A 9,789-nucleotide genomic window follows, 5' to 3' on the forward strand; every position below is an offset into this window, starting at 1 on the left:
TTGAAAGACTGCACTGTACTCGTCCTATTTAAAGATTTTATAGTGAATGTAATGTGTTTTACTGAGGACACATTATTATTATTATTATCAGAGTTGGAGGTTTATGGTACCAGTTGGTTAATGTGATTAAAAGCTAATTTCAGGGAGATGTTTTCTTCACCTTATTTGCATAAATGGAGAAGGATAGATACTGATATATTTTTAACATATTACACTCAAAATCACAATAAAACACCACAAACAAACAGTTTTAATGAGTTTAATCACCAACAAATAAACATAAATAAGTAGTATTTATTACAGGGCTTGTGAACTGGACTTATCAGGCATGCCATAGTGCTGGTCTATTAACTCCTAATGTATTCACATCCATTTTCTGTTGAGTTCGGTGCATTAAAAGTCCTCGAGAGGCCCTGCAGCATCTTTCTCATATAGTTAACTAAACTGAATGTTACACTAGTGCTGTATATTGAAGTTAGGTACCATACTTTCATTGCTCAACCAGGTTGTCCTTAAATTATTAAATTATCACTACTACTTTTTTTCTCCTGTCCTCTGGTGACAAGGGTTGTCACCAGAGGACAGGTGAAAAAAAAGAGGAAGCTTGAGATATTTATCAGTGGGAAGGTGGGGCCTGCTTGTCATTCCTTCAGTCGCTTGTAACTCCTGCTGTCAGACCATGGACTACATGCAACAGACTACTCAAAACATATGTGGTGAGTTCACTCTTCTGCTCAAGTTTTAACTTTAAGTCTCCTCCACAGAAATGTGTGTGTGTGCATATGAGTTACCTTCAAATTAAACCTTAAGTTACTTTAAGCTTTGTTTGCTATTACCGATCATTTCTTAAGATTTTATAATTTACGGCTTGGCCATCTCATCTCATTTCTGGCTTGGCAAGTATTACTTCAGCATAAAGGAAGTAGACAGTAAAAGTGAGTGACTCAGTACGATCACCTCTCTGGTAGGATATTCTACTGAAGAATCTCTTTATTTCTTTTACTTCTTTGTCTGACTTCACAAGTCTTGTAGTTGCTGTGGTGTGTGGTGCCGATAAAGGCACAAAGACTGCTGCTGCATAGCTGCATAGAGTGTGTGACAGAATGTGAGGATGGTCTAACAAAGGTGTGTGACAGAGAGGAGGCACAGTTTTGCAACATGTGAGTGAAAATGAAAAAAATCTGCTAAGCTAATAACAATGATTAGATTTGCATTTTTTTTCTTTTTTTTTTATATGTTTTGTATTTTTATTCTGTTAGGTCAAAGATATCAGCCTTTTCATTTTGACACCACATATGTTGGAAGAATCAGGGTTTCTGGCTGCTGGAACATATGTGGTGTCAAAATGAAAAGGCTGACATCTTTGACCTTTTATCTCCAATACGCCCCCTTTTCCTGTATCTCCCTCTTTTTTTCCCTCTGTTCTGTCTTTCCAGGGCCCGACAAAGGACCCTGCAGACTGAAGTTAGTCAACTTTGAGGGTCACGAAAACCACATTTCCCATGAGACGCAGGGGCTCAGCCAAAAGCACCTGGTGGTGCGACGAGGGAAACCTTTCAAACTCACTCTGCTGTTTCACAGCCAGTCGTGGAGTCATCTCACTGAGAGCCTGGTGCTGGAGGTTTGTCTAGGTATCCAAGATAGGATTAAGTCTGCTCACATTTATACCCAAACCATGTCATTTAATCAAGAAGTAAGCGACAAAAAGTACCCACCCTGCTTATGAATGAAACTTTTCATCTTTAAAGAAGGACTTGATGTTATTTCTGCATTAGACAGTCACACAGTCTCACTTTAAGTGAACCTGCAAGTGTTGTTTTTTTCATATACAGGCAACATGTCAGAGAGGATGCCTGTCCGGTTCTCTGGCAAGCGGTCCGACCCCCAAGGTTGGTCGGCCCAAGTCTACCCAGGCGACGTGCATCCTCAGTCAGTCACCATCCACGTCTGCTCCCCTGTTCAGTCCGCGGTGGCTCTGTATCACCTCCGGGTCCACATGCAGACCGGACAGCACCGAAGGAGCTACATGGTGGGAACATTTGTGCTGCTCTGCAACCCTTGGCTGAAAGGTGAGTCCATGTGGTAATACTTGTTGTCTAAAAGGTTTACAATTATTTTGCTGTAGAGGTCATGCCACAGTGCTGCAATTGCTTTCCAGATGACCCAGTGTACATGCCCCTGGATACCCACATAGAAGAGTACATCAAGAGTGATTATGGGCTTGTCTTCATGGGCACCCATCTAAACATTAGAAGGCGGCCGTGGTCGTTTGGTCAGGTGCGTGACACAGACACAGCAGGCAAAAACATTATTTTTTCATTTACAGAATATGTATTCTCTCTCAGACTGGTGGACAAACTCTCAGAAAAACCTTGAAAAATACACATTTAGGTGTTTATTTTTTTACACTTCAGTAGCACTTATGTGCACCATACTCTCCAGTTTTATTCCTATCTATATTCTGAAGGTTGTTGCTGAGGGGTTTGTTCAGATATCATTCATAGCCTCATTTATTTAACATTTTATTCCTAAAACATGGCAAAAGTACTTTTTATGGCTGTAGACAGTATTTTCTGATTTATGAAGTGATTAACAAAGATAATCAAAATTTCCTTTGTAAAAACATTTGGCTCTAATATGTCATCAAAATGAAACAAGAATTTTGTACCTGTCGTTATCCAATGTTCACATTTCTGCTCAGGAAATGTATGCAAATCATATCTAATTAGATGATGTCACATTTACAGATTTAAACAGATCATTTTACAAATCTTGTAATACAAGAAAAATAATTGTCTTAAAGTAATCAACTGGGGAGGCTTCTTGGTTCCGCTGTAGTGTCTTGCTAGTGTCTTAACTATCCTCATTGGATCATGTATAATCAGAGCATTATTTGCTGGTAAGGATACAATACAGCTGCATTTGTGTTTGCATGTATGCAGTATGAGCCTGGGGTCCTCGAGGCATGCCTGCAGCTCCTGCAGGTGAGCCCACAGCACCTCGGTGACAAACACAAAGACTACATTCTTCGAGCGGACCCAGTCTACCTCAGCAGGGTCATCTGTGCCATGGTGAGAGACACTCACAAATTCTGTATGTATAAATTCCCCTGCAGTTTTTCAACAACAGAAAAGTTAGCGGTATATCTCCTCCTGTCCAAGGTGAACTGTAATGACGACCTGGGTATTTTGGCGGGAAAGTGGTGCGGCAGCTACAAAGATGGTGTCAGTCCCACAGAGTGGAGCGGCAGCGCTGACATCCTTCACCGCTGGGTCTCGTCCAACTGCAGCCCCGTCCGCTATGGGCAGTGCTGGGTCTTTGCATCTGTCCTCTGCACAGGTTCTCTGAATAATTGAGACTGAAGAGTGTATTTACAAAATCATGTGTTTGCAGGTTTAGTTCAGCCCATCAGGAATACTGTCAAACACTGAAACCTTTGATGACTTTCTGGCCTTCTGGTCTTTAAAGGAGCTCATCACATTTAAGGCCTAAATTTGTCAGTACAGATGATTTGATTCTGGTCTGTCTTCTGGTTAAACTGACTTTTTTTTTTTTTTCCAGTGATGAGAGTGCTGGGTATTCCCTCCAGGGTGGTGACGGTTTTTAATGCAGCCCATGACAGCGATGGCAACGTGAAAATAGAGGAATATTACACAAATGCAGGGGAGAAGCTCAACCTGTCAAAGGACAGCATTTGGTTGGTGTCTTTTTTCTCTCAAACCACAAAGATATCAGTCGGTCTTTTACTTTTTGAGCTGTGGGATGATTTAGGAATGTAGTTTTGAACTTTTCTGAAACTCTTGCAGGAACTTCCATGTGTGGGTAGAGTGCTGGATGAGGAGACCAGACCTCGGTGCGGGGTTTGATGGCTGGCAGGTTGTGGATCCGACCCCCCAGGAGAAGAGTGCAGGTGGGTCCGTGACTCAAGTGGGCTTCAATAGGATTCTGTCATTTATTCAGTTTATTTTGACATTTTTCTGACATGGAAGTTTCCTTCTTGAGTATAAAATACATGATAAGTAACTCGTTTGTATCAATAAACCCATTTTCTCCGCAGGGATATTCTGCTGTGGTCCTTGCCCAGTAGCTGCCATCCAGCGACGTTGTCTCGGCGCCCCTTATGACGCCTCGTTCATCTATGCCTCTGTTGACGCTGACGTCATACGGCTGATCATACGCAATGGACACGTTGTTGGGAGGACGGTGGACACTGAGGGGGTGGGACAGCTGATCTACACCAAGAGCATCGGCTCAGACAGACCAGAGAATCTGACAGGGACTTACAAGGGCAAGAAAGGTCAGAAAGGGTTCCCCAAAAGCAGCCAAGCAGCGTAACGAGAAGAGTCAGCGTATAAGTAGAAACAATAAGTAGAAACAACATGTGTGATAAAGTTGTTTTCATTTTCTTCTCCTCTTCAGGGGGGAAACTAGTAGCCGCTCCAAGAAGCACAGCGAGGAGAGGTCAGTGGTTGTGTAACAAAGCACCTTCACCCTTCACCTTGTAGAGAACACTCATCATTGTTCTGTTTCTTCTCCCTGTTTCAGGGGGAAAATTTCCAGTTGAAGTAACATTGAGTCGGAGCGGTCAGTAGCTGTGCAACAAAGCATTTCCTATGCAAACATACACATGCACACACAGCCCATAAAATGGAAGTTATTTTGCAACCTAAAGGTCCCCAGGGGACCAGGCTCCTCACGCATTTACACGTGGATTACACTAAACTAATTCCCACCAATGGCTTCTCGCTATTCCACCGACAGGTGGCAGAAAAAACTTTTCATCTGTTCTGGAAACCTAGAAATCTGGAAACACCTCCTTAATTAACCCCAAATTATTTACTAGATAATTCTAAGGCAAGAAAACTCCACGTTTTCATTGCCAAAAAGTATCCACTCATGTTTTTGGTGAACTATTTTCCTATTTAACTTTGGTACCGTTGCTTCTTTTATGACAAAGCCTCTCTCACTTTTGCAGCAGATCTATTCTGTTCCAGTCAGTCAGCTGTAGGTGGAGCAGGTAAGCTCTCGTACTTTGAATACTGTCACAAAACATGTCAACCATAGACTGTATAAAAGAAGTGGACGTAGCCACCATGACGTCACCCATTGGTTAGTGGATTGACATTCTGCAGCCTGGATTTCAAAATTGCCTTCTTAGTTTTGGAGCCTGTGGTGATGTTAGTGCCAAGAAGACTGTCTCTGATTGGTTAGGCTTAGGCTTGACCCAGCTCTGATTGGCTGCTCACACTAGACATCATGCTGTGCTGAAGACGAGAGAGAAGAATTATTTAAATTGATTAACATTGAGACTAAAATATAATAAAATATTTTACCCGCTCTGCAACTTTGTTTTCAGTGGGATCAACTTAGACAACCTTACGTAAAAAAATAGTTACAGAACTTTTAAGGGAGTTTGCCTCCAGTACTTTCTACCAGAAAGCCCAGAACAAACATCTCCCATATGTGGACATTATCTTACCCATTTTGCATGTCAGATTTCAGCTGATCCCACTAATTGGAAGAAAAAGTCTAAACTTGTCATATAAACATGCACAGTCTGTATCGATAGCAGTAGTTTATCATTCACATTTAACGGATGCAATCTTATCCGCTACCTATTTGACACAATGTGCACATCTCTTCCATTCATCTCCAGGAGGAACATCACCCGGTTTGGAGGTGTCTCTAAACATAGATGGGGTGCCATCGGTGGGTGACAGCATTGTCATGTGGGTGACGATCACAAACCAGTCAAACAGCCCCAGGGTCCTGGTGGAACACCTCAACGCTCAGGTGAAGGAGTACAACAAAGACCCACAAGAGAGCTTCTGGAAAGCACACAGAGAAGTGCGCATACAGCCAGGTGAAGGTGAGGAGCCGTGCTTACCTTATTTAGAAGAATTTCATTTCACTCTGTTAGTGTGCTCACGATAATATAACTGTTTAAGAAATGAAACCTCTACAGAACCTTAAAACTCATTCTCACACATCCTTGACATTCTCTGCAGTCTTGAGGCTCCACCACACCATCGCTCCCTCCGAGTACGAGTGCGTCCTGGCAGGTGATGACATTGTGAACGTGGCAGTGGTGCTCAAGGACATGATGACCAAAGAAAGGGTGTTGGCTACACAGGAGTTCAACATAAGCCCACCACAGTTAACAATAGAGGTACAGTGGCATCCAGCCCCCGTAATCTTCAGCTCATGAATAAATTATGTCGTGTTGTCTTCCTTTCTTTATCTTCTTCATCTTTGTTCACTTTGATCTCGTTCGTGCATGCCAGTTGTGAGATGAAGATGAAGTTATTATTCTAATGAAGAGAAATATAAAGTATTCAGCACTGACATAGTTTGTTTACCTAAGTCTCTTTTTTGCTGCCGAGCTAATATTGCCCTTATGAGCAGAACATATAAATTCTGCCCCCTGAGACCAGACTTTAGATGGATAATAAGCAGAAAAGATCATTTTTTGCACCATATGTTGATCTCTGCCCAGCTAATAGCATGTGCGGGTAATATTCAGCTGACTTTGTGCTACCTTACCTTAAAGCTGGGCCTAGTTTTATGTATTTTGGATTTGAAATGACTTGTAGGTGCAACAACTTGTTCAGCTGGCCCAGTAGATCGCCTCAGCTGGCAGCCAAGAACAGGCAGCAAAGGTGTTACAATGGCTGCAATGTGATCCTTCTGGGTTAAAGTGCACGATCAAAACAAGTCTACTAAAAGTGCTTGTTTTTGCCACTGACAGGCTCAGACTGAAGATTTGAAGTGTCTGACAATACAGAGCAAATACATTTTTTGTATTGACCAGTCATTTCAAACCCAAATGTGTAAAAATAGTTATAAAATAGCATTAGAAATAGGTTTAAAACGCCAGAGTTCTCCTTTAATGAGTTTCATACTGGAGTTCTTCAGCTTCAAATGACAGTAAATCTCTAATCACTTTGAAACAAAGCGAAAGAAAAAAGGTTAAATGACAACAGTTACCTCAGAAAAAGGAGTCTGTGCTAATTTACCACCTTATGTACCAAACCTGCATACATTAAAAACATTTTTTTCCATCGTTTGAAATAAATTCTACTGACAGCCCCTCAGCACGGTGTAGATTCAAGTGGTTAGAGCAGCAGAGCTCCTTGTCACAGGAATAGAGGATTCTCTTCTTTTTGGCTCTCGTGTCTCAACATGTGTCTTTTTCACAGGTTGAAGGGGGGGACACCATCCAGATGAAGAAAGAGATCACAGCCCAGGTGTCCTTCACCAACCCGTTCACCAAAAGTCTGACCGGAGCGGTGCTGACCGTAGAGGGATCTGGCCTGTTACAGGGCAAACACGAGGCCAGGTGAGTGTGTTCGAGGTCAAGAAATGCAATAGATTATCCCTCTCAGGCCATATCTCTGGTTGGTACTCGCATAGCTCCTAAAGACAACAGATGTGTTGTACAAAAAAAAAAAAGAAAAACTAAAAAAAAAAAACGCGCACAATTGGTTCTGCGGTCACATTTCAGTGGCCTCACACACATCCTCCTAGTTTGAGGCTAAAATGTCGAAGGAATGCTGTCTGAAATGCTGTCAGGTATGCCGTCGCAGCACAACAAACATAATGCTGTTACATCCAAATGCAGTCGAGTAGTTCTGTGAGCAGAGCAGGGCATCGTCACCCTCTGGGGGTTAAATGTATTCACATATTCATGCAATGATCCGCTCTTCTTTCTAATTAGATTTAACGATGAGAGCCACAGAGAATCCATGTAAGAAAAGAGACGAGATAACACAGTTAAGGTTCACGTGTTGTTCCTCTGGTTCCACCTCAGCCGGTGACATGCTCTGACATGTTTTAATGTAATGCTGTGCAAAATAGCACATTCTGCACTCTTTCAAGCACCTTGTACATGCAGAACACAGTGTACACACGTCTCCTGTTCATGTGAATATATAGAGGAGATAACTAGACTAGTTTGTTTACTAGTTTACTAGACTAGTCTTCAAGCTGTAAATTCAAAGCCTCCTTAAAATTAGTTATTATTGTTTTATTTTTTTTATTTTACTTTTATTTTGATAAAGGCCTTGGTTCCAAGCTGGTGTGCACACTGCACCTTTCAGCCTCCTCCTCCCATTTCCTGTGCTTTATTCTACCTCAAACCCCCCTTTGTGGCATTATGTGGAAAAACTCTGTCCGTGAAAGTTTTAAATCCATCCCTCCCTGGTTTCGTCCTAGTTTCCTCTTATTTCAGCCCCCTTGAGCCTTGCTGGCTTTTTAATTGGCCCAGACAATGGAGCAAATGTTTCACCTGAGAAAGGAATAAACTAATCAGAGAAGAGCTTCAGCTACTTAGGAGGTAATACATTACCATGCTAAATACTAGAACAACAAAGCTGCTTTGGCATTTGCTTTTTTTTTTGGCTGAGAAAAGGGCAGAATGTGAGTCTCTGTATCTCTGTATTAACCAAAACTCATCACTCACACACACACACGCACACACAACTTCATACACACATGCACACACATATATTATGATTGTTTTGTGGTGAACATGTGAAATTCTTGCTAATTGCCCCTTTATTCATAGCCCAATATTATTACTGACTTCTGTGCAAAACAATGGACCTCCAGGAATGCTTCAGGGCTGCTCTTGTGTCTTTGTGAGAGCTACAATTTGGAAAGATTAAGTCTCTCTTTCTCTTCCTCCCAGACTGGTTGTCCTGCAGCCAGGCGAGAAGATAGAGAAGATGGTGTCCGTTATGGCCACTTCCCCTGGCACTAAACTGCTGATGGCCACTTTCTCCCACAGCAACAGCCCCGCTATCATTTCCAGGAGCTTCCACAAAGTCTCTGTCACCACCGACTGAAGAGTCCCCTGAGCTTTAGCAACAAAAAACACCATCTTTAACTCTCTGGCAAAGAATTCTTATTTATATTTCTCAGTAAAGTGTCTCTATTCAGTAAATCTATTCTGAATGATTGATATTCTCTGTACATATGATCATACAGCATTTCTGTATTTCACATGATATCCTCTTTTTAAACTGATTACAAGACTTTTCCAATAGTGCATATCACAGTATCCTAATAGTATACACAGGATATGATCAAAAACCATTCCAAAAGCAACATATACTAACATTGTACATTAGACACATCCGAACATATGTTAAGGTATAAAGTAAATACAAATCAATCATGAAAAAGGAATAAAGCCTTAAAGGCTAAATGTATTTGACAGTATGAGTGGTTGTCTGTCGCTATGTGTGACCCATGATCAAAATATTATCAGTCTTCTCAGCTGCCTGTCCTGTCAGCACCCTTTGACCTGCCCCGGTGCGTCAAACTTCCTGCCAGCGTGGTCAAAGAATTGACACCTCACAAATCAAAATTACAAGAGTCGAACCAGAGAACCCTGTGATCTCTAGAGGGGTTAGAGGGGTTAGAGGGGCACTCCAGCGGCTTACTGCACTGAGCTTAAGTTTGAGAGACGGATGAAAGTGAATAAAAGACTGAAGCAACAAAGGCTGAGATATCCACACTTTACCCTTTAAAAACTGTGGATTCTACACTTCCCATTAATGACTTTCTGTTCAAAATGTGTGGCCTCCAGACCCAATGTGAGGTTTCTCAAGTGATGTCATTTGAGTAATCTGACTTTATGAAGCTTCTTCAAAGCCACAGGAGACAAATGTTCAGCCTCCAGCAGCTTTGTGATTTGATTTTGGTGCATTACCCCTTTATATTGTAGACTGGGCTGTGCTTGTGTTGCTGTAACTCAATAACACCACTAGGTGGCAGCATTGGAGT

At 41.9% G+C, this 9,789-nt stretch overlaps 1 protein-coding gene across 1 annotated transcript; it reads left to right on the top strand.

Moving 5' to 3' along the window:
- Nucleotides 1-679: 679 nt before the first annotated feature.
- Nucleotides 680-8,888, top strand: LOC139209240 (protein-glutamine gamma-glutamyltransferase 2-like). Its single transcript, XM_070838880.1, has 15 exons — nucleotides 680-716; nucleotides 1,437-1,631; nucleotides 1,833-2,069; nucleotides 2,159-2,277; nucleotides 2,943-3,071; nucleotides 3,162-3,339; nucleotides 3,562-3,697; nucleotides 3,807-3,910; nucleotides 4,058-4,331; nucleotides 5,190-5,195; nucleotides 5,437-5,459; nucleotides 5,636-5,869; nucleotides 6,009-6,169; nucleotides 7,200-7,339; nucleotides 8,690-8,888. The coding sequence occupies exons 1-15, from the start codon at nucleotides 680-682 to the stop codon at nucleotides 8,844-8,846; spliced, it is 2,130 nt and encodes a 709-aa protein (XP_070694981.1). The 3' UTR covers nucleotides 8,847-8,888.
- Nucleotides 8,889-9,789: the final 901 nt, after the last annotated feature.

The sequence above is a fragment of the Pempheris klunzingeri genome, chromosome 11 (genome assembly GCF_042242105.1).
Source record: "Pempheris klunzingeri isolate RE-2024b chromosome 11, fPemKlu1.hap1, whole genome shotgun sequence".
Lineage (NCBI taxonomy): Eukaryota > Metazoa > Chordata > Actinopteri > Acropomatiformes > Pempheridae > Pempheris > Pempheris klunzingeri.

What these genes read in the sequence shown, in the direction of transcription:
- LOC139209240 (XM_070838880.1), top strand. Translation starts at nt 680, where the DNA reads ATGGACTACATGCAACAGACTACTCAAAACATATGTG. An exon ending in GGTGCTGGAGGTTTGTCTAG is followed by an intron (nt 1,632 to 1,832) that starts GTATCCAAGATA and finishes TTTCATATACAG; the next exon opens with GCAACATGTCAGAGAGGATG. An exon ending in CTGTCAAAGGACAGCATTTG is followed by an intron (nt 3,698 to 3,806) that starts GTTGGTGTCTTT and finishes AAACTCTTGCAG; the next exon opens with GAACTTCCATGTGTGGGTAG.